Below are 14,352 nucleotides of genomic sequence, written 5' to 3'. Positions count from 1 at the left end.
TGTCAATAAATTATGCTAATAATAATAAATAATAAATTAGGCTACTACTGTCTTTGATAGCTACCAATTCCCTACCGTGAATATCCTCAGATAAAGGCGTGGTTCATATGAAGCGTCCCGCCTCTTGTGAAGACGGACTAGACGACTTCGCTTCCTGTTTATGCAATAAAAAAATGGCGGCGCACGTACCTACGTGTTATGACTCGCGAAGAGGCAGGAAATGCTGAAAAATGCTTTATCGTAAAATGTAGAGAGTCAAGGCGTATGAGACTGTTGGCGAGGTTAATGATTTTGATTGCTGTGAAATGTCAGATAACTAGTTAGTTTTAGTTTTAGCCTTAAAGCACGCTAGCTAACTAGCTACCTTTGCTATTCATAAGTACCTAAAGTCACACAAATATATACAAGGGCTTGGCGTTGAACGTTTGACTGCGTAGAATTGTTTTCTTAACGCAAGCAGAGGTCATAACTATGACAACGCTGCGATGTGAAAGGGTACTGCAGCTCACCCTTGCGGTCATCAAACCGGACGCTGTTGCTCATCCTCTAATACTGGAGGTGAGGCAATATCTATTTCCGTGGGCAGGGAGCTATTAACGCCCACCACCCCATACTCCCCTTATTTAATTTCCGCAATCTACAGGTTTAAAGACATGAAAGTGTCTTTAATTAAGATTACTTCAGGCGGGCTGGCTTTGACGCTGCCGACTAGCATGCTTTCATTTGTGCAGGTGGATGCAAATGAAATACTAGCTAGTTTAGTTACTTTTAATTTTGTGGCCTTGTTCTCTGCAGACATTTTTGGTAACTTCTCATTACCCTTTATGCACGAATTATGTCAACCTGACTTTTAAAAATGTTTGTATTGTTGTTTAAGAAACAAAATTATTCTGTCCTTTAAAAAATTTTTTTATGGAATAAGTAAAATATACATTTTAGCGGTCTATTGCGAAAACATCAGCTAGAGTCTGTTGCCCTGTGAAAAGGCTGCATGTTTATAATGCCACACCCCAAAACCCCTAAACCTGCAATCCATGAATCTCCAATCTCCAATCTAAACGGAAATTTGGAAATCTTTCTTAAGTTGCATTGAATGAGTTTATTTGTACCTCAGCATTCAGGCCACAAATACTCAAGACACCACATGCAGATAAACTTTGTTTTTTTTTGTACATGCAGAATCATGACATTTTTGCATTTTCTGCCTCAGTGCTGCAGGGCCAGTATTTTCCAGGGCTAAACCCGACCTGTGTGTGCCTTACCCTGCTTTGTGCTTCAAAGGAGCTGGGGTCCCACTAGGTCTTTTTCTTTTGCATGTCTTAACAGAAGCATTAATGAATGCCTGCGCTATAATGCTTTGAAATGCTGAAGATCCTTTATTTCCAGTTCTGAATTTCTATGTAGGTACCAGGCATTAAAGTGGTCACATCCTCTCCTGTGTTTGTTGTACCGAAAGAGGCCTTGAGATGTTCAAAAGTCTGTCAGTGCCTGTGTCCTTCTTAATTGACTCATTTGTTATTTCCTTCACTTGCTTGTTTGACACCCCGTCATGTTCTAACCTTGAGGTAAATAATGGCGACGCTAACACTGCAGTCACAAGCTAGGTGAAAGCAACATTTCCACTTTACACACATTTGTTTTTTGCAATAAAAGCATGGTGAAAAATAGAAACAGTAAAAAAAAAAAATGTAAGGAGCAAATATAAATAAACAAGCATTTTCACCAAAATATACCCCTGTAGTAGAACGTGTGGTAACTGAAACATTGCTAGGATGCATAACGTCCAGTGTATCGGACACATAGTTAATCATAATTTGATACTTACGGAAAAACAATATAATAATTTTATGGTTCCCTACATATTACCTTTTGTATTCTAAAATTAATCTACAATTCTTTTTCTGTAGAAGGATGAGAAGTCCCCGATGTAGGTGGTGCTTCTGATCCCGATTCAGTCATCAAGTGGGGCTTTTGTAGCACTTACTTTGAACAATGTCCACTAAAGGGCAACTTTGCCATTTTAGCTAAGGCCTATGGAAAATAACGACTGCCCCTTGTAAGGACCACCATAGCTGAAAGGGTTTGGGCTCATTTAAATTGGATTTTGTATTTTCAGATAAACAGTAGAATTGCATTGTGTTCACCATGCCTTATTAGTTTAAGTGTTTAATTCACAATTAAAAGATTTACAAACATTACAGGCATCATCGATTTATTCTGACTAATAGGTAGAGATATCAAGGACATTTCAGCATTGGTTACATTTGTAATCATTGTACCTATTTTGCTTTTAAGACTCTTCACCAGAAGATTCTGGAGAACAACTTCATCGTTGTCAGGAAGAAAGATCTGTGGTGGAGAAGGAAAGATTCTGAAAGCTTTTATGCAGAACATAGTGGTAAAGCCCCATAATTTTTGTTATGATATCATCTTTAAGGCAGTGTGAAAGGGTGATGTGAGTTCACTGAAGGTCAGGCAAAGGGGAAGAAAAAGCAATAAAATTCTAAAATAATAAATGATGGAGATTGGTTCTTATAATCATGGAAACCTGCCCTTAAAGATAAAATATATATTACTGCTACAATTTACCATTACATATTTTGTGAATATTATTACAAACAATTGTTAAACACCAGTTGTTTAGAACAGCAGTTCATGTAGAGCTTGCTTATAGCATGCTATTATTATTTAGATTGTTGTGCTAATTAGAGTGACAACAAACTGCTTGTCCTCACCACACAGTGTCATTCACATTATTCACTGTGTTCTAGGAGCATGTTTTTTTTTTTTTCCCAGGGAAATGAATGACACCAGCTGTCATTAGTTGTTATAAGACACTGAGGAAGGAGCTCACTTGTGTGTGTATCTAGTTCTGGATTATCTGATGAGTCATATCACAGTGGTTCAGCAGACTCCCAGGACCAGCCTGATAGGGAATTGCCAGCCTTAGAAGATATTTGCCTCCAGGAGAAGCTGTGCTGTAGCTTGTTTGAAGTGCAAATTGGTTTCTGTCTCCCTGCCCATGCCAGGTCATGCCTGCTGGTAATAGCACAGGCTACCTGCAACCTTTTACTGATTGTGCTGTTTGTTGCTTTGCAGGACGATTCTTCTACCAACGACTTGTTGAATTCATGTCAAGGCAAGTATGGTCATCTAATTACTAAATACCATCTGATTTGTCACCAGATTCCTTGAATGATTTAGCACTTATATGTATATATGTTTTTCAAATGAAAATTGCAACAATTCATAATTAAAACCCTCAATTATATATCATTATTAAATATCTTCTAGTAGTATATAGGTCCCATATAGATTTGGAGAATATAGCAGAAACATATGCTTCACATTTGGCCTTCAGATAAATGACAATCTATGTTGTATTGGTGAAGGCAAAAGTTTTAATGACTAAGCTTTGGAAAATTAGTAATTTGCAGTGCATATTATGACATGCTGTGTTTAGAACTTAAGAATTATAAGAACTGATCTCTGCTTTTGGGTGACAAGCCACCCACCGGCATGGTCTTTTCAAGCTGCATTTGCCATTGGGCTAAGTAGTGAAAGCCTTGTTACCATGGCATCCTGTCCTCTTGCTGTATTATTGCCTGTGAAAACAAAGGTGAGCCATCAGCATGACACCTGAAGTGACTCCAGTTAGATTTTCTCTGCTTTGTATTCACTTAAATGAGTATCTGGTTATTCTAATATATGCTATTGGTTCTGGCCCAGACTCAGATAGATGCATTCATTAAATATAATTCTTTATACTTGTATTCATGATTTCACCTTTATTTCGAGAAATCATAAGTGTGGTCTTTATTCAAAGAAGCTATATAAATCTTGTAGCTTTAGTCCTGAGATATTCAGTTCTTGGAGCCTTCTTAGCCATTCTAGGTTTTTGTTCTATTTCAGCTCCTTGTATACCTGAACAAGGTAATCATGGAAGTCCTGATTACTTGGCCAGTGTGTGGGGGAACAGAACAAAAACCTGAAATGACTAGCAGGCCCAAGGTCTGGATTGAATACCTCTGCTTCAGAGCTAATGCTGACATCCTGTCTTTCACTATACACCTTAGGGTCCAATGATCATTATATACATACCTTGCTTACTTTACAGTGGTCCAATGAGAGCTTACATCCTGGCCAGGGAGGATGCTGTTGCTCACTGGCGGGAATTGATGGGTCCTACTAAAGTGTATCGGGCGCGGTACACTGCGCCAAACTCCGTGAGAGCCCTGTATGGGCTCACTGATACCAGGAACACCACTCATGGTTCAGGTACCCACTGATATGTTAACAGAAATGTCACAAGTTTTGATTTTAAAAGTCAGTAGATGTGAATTAGTAAATGTTCACAAACTAAGTGCTTGCATGTCAAACTTAATGGCAAAAATAAATAAGCTTTCTGCCAAAGAACTGTCTTCCAAAATCCTCTGTGAGTAACAGTCTTTCCTTTGTTGACACATTTCACATGGAATCATTAATGCAGAGTGCTGAACATTAGATTTTGTTGTCAATCACATTTAAGCATGTAGAACGCTATGCATTTTAAATAATTTAGTACTGAACAATGTAAGATAGGGTTAACAATAGAAGTATCAGTCAATTCTTCTCAGTTGTAAAGCACCCAATTATAATGTACTTTACCTTAGTTTCTGTAAGTGCAAGTATGAATTGTTTTTCTCCAATGTTTTATCCAAAGAAAACAGACAAACTGCTTCTTGACTATTGAACTCTTGAACAGATAGTCTTAATGTAGTAGACTGTAGTAGACTGAGAACACAAAGGCTTTCCTTGCCTCTTCCAAGTCCTTGACTGCAGATCTTGTCTTGAATATTGAGGACTAGATTGGACAGCAGCAGTCTATTGTCCTGCTGCCCCCCCAAAAAAACAACCCAATTTATTTCCAGTCTTGCTCAGTTATATGAGCATTTTCCAATGGATGCACACAGAGAGCATGCAGGCACCTCACAGGCTGAATAAAGACATTTGCCCATGACACATGCGTCCATGGCCTGTTGACCATGTTTTTGTTTTTGTTTGTAATCTGCCCTGCATTTCTTGCCTGTGAATAATGCTTTTAGCAGCACTATCTCTCCTTGCCTCTGTGCTAAAACTAAAATCATCTCTTGCACCCTCGCAGATTCGGCGGAGTCAGCTAAGCGAGAGATTGCCTTCTTCTTTCCAGAATTCAGTGTTCAGCAGTGGCTGGACAAAGAGGAACAACGCTTTAGGGCAGGACATGTGGAATATGATCCGCAAAGGGAAATTCATACTCCACTCAGACAAAGCTGACCATCCAGCAGCTTATTGAAGTCCTGGACTAACTCCACTCAGAGCTGACCATCTAGCTACTTAACAAAGTCCTGGATTAATGCACAGAAAGAGCTAGAGGCAATGAGCATACCCAAAGAGTCACCCTCTTTGGACTCGCAGAACTCAAACATGTGTATGGTTCATTCTTTTGCAGTTGTTCCAGCATGTGCCTGAGTTTGAGATGTTTTGTATCAGTTGTCTTCTTAAATGATGGTGGCACCATGTGCACTTTGAATCTGTGCTTTTATTGAGGAACACTTTCCAATAGATATTTTGTCCTTAGCTAAACAGGAAAATGCAAACAATGCCAACAAGAACAAAGTTTTCACAGTGTCATAATAGAACCCTGGACATTGTTTTTTCTGTTGATTATTCTAAACAAAACAATGCGATAACGAAAATATCTAGGATATTAAGACCCATATTTCCTATATTTTGGTAGGTTGGAAGATTTTCATTTGTAAGTATTTAGAATCAAAGAATGCCTTGAAACCTATCTGGAAAGATCACGCATGTTAACAGTTCAACACTGAATAAAAACTCAAAATGGGTAATGTCCATATTGGTTATTTTTGATCATACTTGCTTGTTTTTGCTTGGCATAAAACTTCATTTGAACTGTAAAATATTGACACTGGACAGCTCACAAGTAATGGAAGGATTTTGATTGTGTGTCTGAAGATGGTGACAAGTATGCTGAAAAGTATAAGCATTTAAAAGTTTAAATTAAATGAGGTGCTTAAACAAATATTTTGATGACAGGAGTTTCTAAGCATGAAAGCACATAATCTTTGACTTAAAACATAAGAACCAGGCAAAAAGAAGAATGACAATGTACAACACATTAAAATACAGCTTTGATGGGTTCATTTGCAAAAAGCTTAGACTTTAACATGAAAATGAATTCATGGATGAAGAGATGAGTAGAAACATTTGCAAAGCATGGTGCTATAGCATCTGACATGTCATACCAGTGGAGGCAAACTGCAAGGCCAATTTGTTATTGGGTCTTTTGACAGCTTTTAAGATGGCCTTTGCCTTTATGTTAAATGCACTCATTATGGGCATAATAGCTAGATATTACCCTGACAGTTTTAAGCATAAAACAGATGTGTTCTTTGTATAATATTTTTTAAGCTTAGCAAAATAATTCTTCATAAAATTAAAATAGCTTTAGAGGCCCTCTGGTGTTTATCTTTTGATTGTCCCACATCTGCCCTGCATTTTTTAATGTTATCAAATACTAGTTTACATATTGTATAACATACTGTATAACAATAGCATAAAGCAATTTCCAATTAGAGTCATTAGAGTTAAAGAGGTCAGACGTAAAGATGAAGCAGTTTAGAATAATGATGCATAAAATCATGTATATGGTATAAATTAGCTAAAATCAGAATTTAAAGTTCACACAAAACACAAACCTTAAGACCATTGAATTCAAAATATTCTAACAAAGTAAGTCAGACTGCATCTCAATCAAGAGTCCTGGTGTGCTTCTATAAAATTCAGTTCAGACCTGCACTCAGTTCTTCTTTGGTCCATGGTGGCTACCATTCATCACAGTTTTTACAAAGCATAAAATCCAACATATCTTCTTATGGCAGTCCACGTTAAATGTCAACATGGTATCTTTTTCATTTTACTATAGAGTCTACTGCTGCTTCCTTCATACTATCTCGGGGTTTCATGACCTCAAAGGTAGTGTGGGATTTTTCCTTGATTTTCCCACTCTTGTCTACTTGACGGATGCTCTGAGTCACAGTGATGGTCACCTGCTTGGTGGACATCCTGTTATCTTGCCACTTGGTCTAAAGAATGTGACATAGACAGATAATTGAAGCTGGAAATGGATTTTTGACCAGTACATAAAAGCTCTTTCCCAGTAATTGAAGCCATCCATTGTGGATTTTCAACTAGTCACTTTAAGTGTTCTAAAGTATAGAGTGCATTAAGTATACAGTTCTAGGGCCATCTGGTTTATAGGGTTTTATATTGGTGGGATAATGTTTAGCCAAAAACTATTCATTAAGATTGAAATCAAATGCATGGTTTCACATGGAAAATTGTTGCTGACTAGAACATTTCTTACGATCTCCTCAGTGCATAAGACGCTTCTCCTCTGCACCGTGGTGCCAGGGGAAGAGAGCCCCTTTTCTTCTTGGCTGGCGGATACTGCAGGAGGGCCACCCAGATTTTCATCAGTGAGGCCAGCTTCAGACACAGCAGAGCTCACCTTCAAGTATGCCTGAGCAGGGGCTGGCAGGCCATCGTCAAAGATATCTATGCAGATAGAGATGAACAAATGATAAGAATGAAAACTGAAGCTCAAACTCGGTGAACCAAGTATTGTGAGTTTAGATTCGAGCTGAACCTGGAAACCTTGAAAACCCACTAAATGGGTGTGAATTTCATCTTGAGATTTATACACTAACTGTTTTTCACATCTCAAGTATTGTATTTATGCTATATTCATCCAGGGCTTCTTGATAGTAGGTGAGTGCATAGAACTTGAGTATGTGTTTTGAAAGACAGCCGCTATTCAGATGGGTGGTGGATGATTCATGTATTCAACTGTAAAATAATACAGATTATATGGATAATAAGTCATTGTGCTATGCCCTGCCACACATTCAAAAAAGATGAAGCCAAATCTTAAACACTGACATCTACACAACTATTCAGTGAAAATCAGCTTACAATTAAGAAATGCTGAAAAGTCAAGCTGAAAGGCACTGACAATGCAGCTTATTTTGTACCAAGAGTCTGAGCTTTCCCATCAATTCCTTATAGGCTGCCTAGCTACTGTAATAATTGTGTTTTAGATGATAAGGAGCTCTTATTGTGTAAAGCCTAGACCATCCTTATGTAGTGAGCCACAGAAGGGATGTAGCCATTGCCATGGCAACAGAAGCCTGGTGGAACCGTTTGCTCACCAGTACTGGTGTCTTGGTACTCTTCTCTCTTCTGCACTAGGTAAAAACATGGGGCTGGTCAATAAATCAATGTTTTGACTATGAGTTAAGGGCCACATTGTGTTGTAAAATTATTTACATATATATATATATATATATATATATATATATATATATATATATATATATATATATATATATATATATATATATCACAGAGAGAGAGAGAGAGAGAGAGAGAGAGAGAGATTCAAAATTGTACTAAAGTACACAGTTTCCAGAGAAACAGAATGTTTTGGACAGAGGTCCTTCATCAGCTGTGCTCCTCATTCCCATTTGCCTCCTATATATATAAACTCAGTCTTTAATGCTTCCTCATAGTCATTTCAATCACCCTACTCATATTACCAGACTCTCCTTACCAGGGTTGCCTGTTTTCTCCGATGTAAAGCCAGCCTCGGAGGAATTCTCTGAGGGAATGCTGTGGATTGATGACAGAGGTATGTCTGTATCTGTGCTGGTCAGCCAAGTGGATTCGGTCTCTTTAGTCCAGCTTTCTAAGTACCGTGGCTCCAAGGCATCTGTCCTAGAACCTCCACAACCCATGATTCCCCAGAGGATGCCAGGTATGCCAGATGACCTGACCAGGAGTAGAGTTTAGGCTAGTCACTGTGCAGGTCTTAATTCATCTTGACATTGAGGGTTTCATTGAGACAGCTTTTTATGTGCTCTCTCTCTCCCTGTCTCTCTCTTTATGTATTTATGTGTGTATGCACACACACACTTTCCTCGTTTAAGCTTTCGCAACTTAAGTATTTATTTGTAAGTCTTTAACCCTTTCTGGTTTGAGACTCTGTTGGAGAGACTCTGAGGTTTGATGGTCAGGATGTTCCTGATTTCTGGCTTTGCACCGATCACCATGACAAACACTGAAGTAGGAGTTATTTCTGTGGAAAACAAAAGGCAATGTTAAATATATGTCTGCAGTCACTTAGAGTAATGCAAACAGTGATATGCAATTAATCCAAATCCCACATATCCAGTCGCACATATTCATCCTAAAGTGATTAAAAACAGTAGCTCCTGATTGGGAAAAAAAAAAAAATCTAATTAAACCTCAAAAGAAACTATTAAAATGGTACAAGAATACAAATAAATGCTGAATAATATAAAGAAATAAAGATAACTTCTTTTTTTTATGGAGCGTGAATTCTGGCTGATTATTCGATATTTAAATTAGGCTTAATGGTATATTTTCTTAGAAATATAGGCCTGCATTCAAACAAACCATGAGATATACACGGGTTTACACAAAACGGGTTTGATTTTAATACTATTTAAAGAGATCAAGTAATTTATCTTAACGAACTATAACAATTCAATTCCTATTCAAAAATCTGTTGATACTGTGATAGCTGCCGCTCAGATTCAGTTTGCGCCACTGAAAACTCATTCTAATCCCACACTTACGATACAACAGACTATTACGTTCAAATTTATAACATCATCCTCCAGGAGAGAAAGGCAGTTTGTATTCTGCACGTGTAATAAATACAGCAATAAATATATCACCAAAAAAATAGTACGGAATATCGACACAACGGGACACTAATAACCTAGCGTTAATTTAACTATAACAAACATATTAAACATTATACCTAGAAATAAGATAAGCAGAACTTAACGCTTAAAAATGATCACTCACCAGGCCTTCTCGCTTTATTTCTGAAATTAATCTCAAGAATCGCAGAGGTGGCTGGCAGCGGTGATGAGTCGTCGCTCCGTGTCTGGGTTTCAGAAATGACACTCCCCCCTCAGTCAGTATATATGTACGAGACGGCCTCCCTTTCTTTTTTCGAGCTAATGAAAAGCACCTCAATCCAAAGCTCTGAATGCGTACGTAGTCCGCTAAGAATTTAGAATCGTGCTCTAATACATTAAAACGTTAAATTAAAAAACATATACGCCAAGAGCCTGTTTTGCACTAATCTCTTGACCAGTGAAGCTGGATTTGTAAATATCACTTTAGCATGTTGCGGCAGTTCAATCAGCTCATTTTGCTTCAAGACGAAATTCACTGTAAGATTTAACAAGCAAAGGCGAAGTTATAATAAGATATATGTCATTCACTAGCCAATTTATTAGAAACTCCTAGTCTATAATCAGTTTTTTTTTTCATTATGTACTAACCATCCTATAGCCCTTCAGCAGTGGTCGGTTTATGACCACCAGACTATTTAGACATTGCGAGACATTGTTGAGTGAAAGATGACTCTCAGCCCAGGAGTGACACAGGGTACATATAAAAAGCCCACCAATGCTGTTGGCCCAACATCCGGCCAGTACCACTTATCTGGTTAGCAGTGGTCCTCTAATGAGAAACTAACCAGTGATGAGTGAAGTAGAGGGTGGCTGACAAATTCTGTATTCCAGATGGGCTATAGTCTTCACTTGATTTGTGTACCTAATAAAGTGGCCAGTGTATGTGAAATGTAGGTATTTCTTACGAAGTTTACAAGTGTGCAAAGTAAAAGTGGTTAAGGGATTCAGTGTGGTTTTAAAACGATAGTTTTGAGAACAGTCACTGTGTGCTTGCTGTTTTTGGATACCCAATATTCATCCTTTTCAAAAATTTGTCTCATATTGTGCAAGATATATCAATAGATAGATATAGATATATCTATATATCTTGTGTCTCATATATATATAAATATATATATATATATATATATATATATATATATATATATATATATATATATATATATATATATATATATATATATATATATATATATCTCGGATCTGCAGAAAGGTTTTTAGAAGGTTTAAGGGTAGTTCCTATAAAAATAAAAAATATAACAAATAAATGCACTATATACTATTAGCTTGCTTTGATTATATATCAACATCCTGTTGTGTATTGATTTTTGTGTGGTGTGAGCCATCTAAGACTAATGAATGCACATGATGTGTTCATGCTCATGGAGCTGAGAAAAAGCATGTCTTTTTCTTACACAGTGTAATGAATTACCATATATTGTTTATGATCTCCTCTTTTGTCTCTGTATTTATTAAATATTCTTAATTGTGACATAAATACAATAAAAATTAAAATATGATATATTGTAATGATACTAATATGATATATTGTGATGATTGCAAATTATGTACATTTTTAAAGATAAGCAATCTCTAAACTGAAATAGGTGGCTTATCTGTGGTACAATAAATAAGCCTGTATGTTTGATATTTATCAAAATCAGAAAATATTTGTACCCTTTGCTTGAGTGAAACTGCAGCCAAAAGGTAGGACCTAAGGAGAATGTGAATCAATGGATAATTACTGTACTATATTGTACTAAGTTTAATGCAATTGCCATCTTAATGGCAACTGAGTCAGTGCATAATTAGCTTCCAAGCATGTGAAGTCCAACACGGCGCTCTTTTTCAAAACCAATTAAGATGAAGACTTCTTACAGCACTTGCTACACTAAAAGGACAGGGGAGGATCCAAACTCAAGGTACAGAGATAAAAAACACAGTCTGGAAAACTGACTGACTCGGTGTATCAAAGAGATTTGGAGATGTGACAGCTATGTGTTCAGCTTTAACAGGATTTGTTGGTTAGCCAACAAATAAATAAATAAATAAATAAATAGATGTATAATCCACATATTAAACATTCCAAAGATGCAACAAGTCAGATTTCATAATTTAAACATTTCTCATTACTTTCAACACACAATAAATACACCTTCTTTTGCATCCTTAGTGTTTCCTGAGTATCATAGGTCTGCACTCAGCAACATGGCTCAAGTGATCTTCCTCTCCTGAATTCTGAATAACTGCTGCTTGTTTGTTGTCGTACTCTCACACTTGATTTTTATGTTGTGAACCCTTCCACTTAGTGTTTGCTTTTTGCCCAGTCGTATTTTTTCTAGTTTTCAGATCTATTTCTTGTTTTTTTTCCTTGTTTTTTTATTTATTAAATATGCACTAGTTCTCTTCCATATCCTATGAGTTCTTACAGAAAGCTTTGCCACAGACAATATATACTGCCAAGAACACTGCACCAGAGCCAGAGACAGTCCATGAGGGGAAGGTTTACTCACCCAGTAGAAACAGATCAGCTTACAGCAATAGCTCCAGCTTCAACAACAGCGCCATACTTAGCTGCAACTCACTTGCTCAGTTGTAGCCTTTAGCCACCAGCTATCTGTTCTCTATGTATCTGCAACCACTTCATCCAAGGAAGGAAACAAATCCATCCTGTTGTTTCACAGAACTTCAAATTCTCCAGGCCTGACAAGCATGAAAGTTACCTCACAGACCGTGGCAGGTTTCTGTTACAATTCTTATTTATATTAATTATCAATCATCTTATTTCTCTTTCATACAATCTAAGGTAGCCTTCTTAGTTTCATTTTTGTTTCAGAAAGCAAGAACCTTGTCAATTACTGTCTGGAAACAACAGAGATTGCAGATGCAGTACTGTGATCGATTTATTGTCCTGTTTAGGTCATGAAGCTGAGGACCTTTCTGTACTGTGGGGGTTCAGGCCATATCTGTGCAGACTGTGGGGCTCACCCAAAAGCCAAGAGAACTCAGTCAGAATCTCAGAATCTATGGTACAGTAATCTATGGTACAGTGATGCAGATATAATTGGTTCATGGCCTGCTGGAAGCTTCATAGATCTGCAATTGGTCCTAGCCCTCCAAATTCCTGTAAAATTATGCCAAACACATGTTAGTCCAGTTAGTCCATTCTGCTGATGTTTGCCCCTTGGGCTTGGGGGTCCAGGACCAAATACACTCCATACTTTTTCTAGTTAGTGATTCTTACATCAAAACTGACACTTTATTCATCATTGACTCTATTTAGCACCTAGTTGCCCTGGGTCTCTCTGGCTAGAAAAAAACACAACCCTCCTGGACCTCTAAGAAGAAAGATTATAGTTCCCCATGAGCTTCTAGTTCCATTTTGCATGCACCATTTTGCATCAAAGAGGAATAGGCTGGTGTTCATCCACAAATCTATGTCTCCAGTCTCAATTGGGTATTTCTTTGTAGAAAAGAAAGGTGGTGGACGTGATGCTGTAATTGAATACAAAGGGCTTTACATTGAATTTCTGTTACCCCTCAGTTAGTTGCACTGAGGCAACTGTATGAAGTGCTTGTGTACAGCAAACAATCTAGTATGCATCTGGGATGGAGCTGAGTCTCCTGTGAGCATTTAGTGTTGCTATGTGAGATAACTAATGCTTCGTTAGTGTTTCAGGCCTTCATCAACAATGTCCCATGTTACATGCTCCACCAGTTTGTCACTGACAACCTCCTCATCTACTCTATTAGCCTGGAGGACCATATTCATCATGTGAGGGCATTGTTGGTGATGCTGTTGGAGCACCACTTGTTTGCTAAGGCAGAGGAATGTCATCCACTGTTCACCTAACAACTGTTTCTTTCCTAAGATATGTCCTTGGGACCTGAGGTGTATGCATGGAGAAGCACAAAGTGAAAGCAATGATGGAGTGGCCCCTTTCCAAGACTGTCAATAAGGATGATGCCATATGAGAGGAATTACAATGTAGAGCTCTTTGCCATGACAAGTGGAGCCACTGGTCAGTATGTACTGTTCATACTTTCATAAATAATACTGACCATTGAAACTTGCAATATATCGATAAAACCCAGTAGCTTTCTCCATGCCAAGCCAGTTGGGCCATCCTTTTTAACTGCTTTTAGTTCACAATCTCCTATAGTTTCAGTCTGCCAGAGGACATAACATCTGACTGAGGTAGACTATTTACATGTTAGGTCTAGAAGGCTTAGAGGTTATGATAAATTAACCTGAATCCATTGGCCAAGTGGCAAGACAACGAGCTCAAACAATATCTGTTCATAATGCAGAGATCTGGCAGGGTGACAAGTTTAGTTTACTCCCTTGGGCTGTATATGCCCAAAACCACCCAGGGCATTCATCCTCCAGCCTCATGCCATTCCAGTTTTTCCTCAGCTTTCAGCCTTCCATCTACCTCTGGACCCCTGGTGGGGAGACAGTATTGGTAAGTGGTGTCTGGTTCAAAAGCAGTGAGGAGGCATAGTCCTCGGTCCATGT

The 14,352-nt window shown here is 37.9% G+C and overlaps 2 protein-coding genes across 4 annotated transcripts; one reads left to right on the top strand and one right to left on the bottom strand.

Moving 5' to 3' along the window:
• Positions 1 to 105: 105 nt before the first annotated feature.
• On the top strand, positions 106 to 5,602 carry nme6 (NME/NM23 nucleoside diphosphate kinase 6). Its single transcript, XM_027002998.3, has 5 exons — positions 106 to 558; positions 2,296 to 2,398; positions 3,100 to 3,139; positions 4,118 to 4,278; positions 5,144 to 5,602. The coding sequence occupies exons 1-5, from the start codon at positions 472 to 474 to the stop codon at positions 5,293 to 5,295; spliced, it is 543 nt and encodes a 180-aa protein (XP_026858799.2). The 5' UTR covers positions 106 to 471; the 3' UTR covers positions 5,296 to 5,602.
• On the bottom strand, positions 5,543 to 10,449 carry baalcb (BAALC binder of MAP3K1 and KLF4 b). 3 transcript variants are annotated; one of them, XM_081718239.1, is made up of 5 exons: positions 9,937 to 10,449; positions 8,654 to 9,178; positions 8,253 to 8,288; positions 7,409 to 7,599; positions 5,543 to 7,127 (listed from the first exon to the last, which is right to left on the bottom strand). In XM_081718239.1, the coding sequence occupies exons 2-5, from the start codon at positions 8,835 to 8,837 to the stop codon at positions 6,954 to 6,956; spliced, it is 585 nt and encodes a 194-aa protein (XP_081574365.1). In that variant the 5' UTR covers positions 8,838 to 9,178; positions 9,937 to 10,449; the 3' UTR covers positions 5,543 to 6,953. The 3 variants fall into 3 exon arrangements, with proteins under 3 accessions (XP_081574365.1, XP_026858801.1, XP_081574366.1); XM_027003000.3 differs by lacking the exon at positions 8,253 to 8,288; XM_081718240.1 differs by lacking the exon at positions 9,937 to 10,449 and having other exon boundaries at positions 8,654 to 9,926.
• Between the last annotated feature and the right edge of the window lie 3,903 nt (positions 10,450 to 14,352).

The sequence above is a fragment of the Electrophorus electricus genome, chromosome 7 (genome assembly GCF_041902795.1).
Source record: "Electrophorus electricus isolate QZ-2024a chromosome 7, ASM4190279v1, whole genome shotgun sequence".
NCBI lineage: Eukaryota > Metazoa > Chordata > Actinopteri > Gymnotiformes > Gymnotidae > Electrophorus > Electrophorus electricus.
Note: the sequence above shows the minus strand (reverse complement) of the source record. Positions and strands in the feature narration are given on the sequence as shown.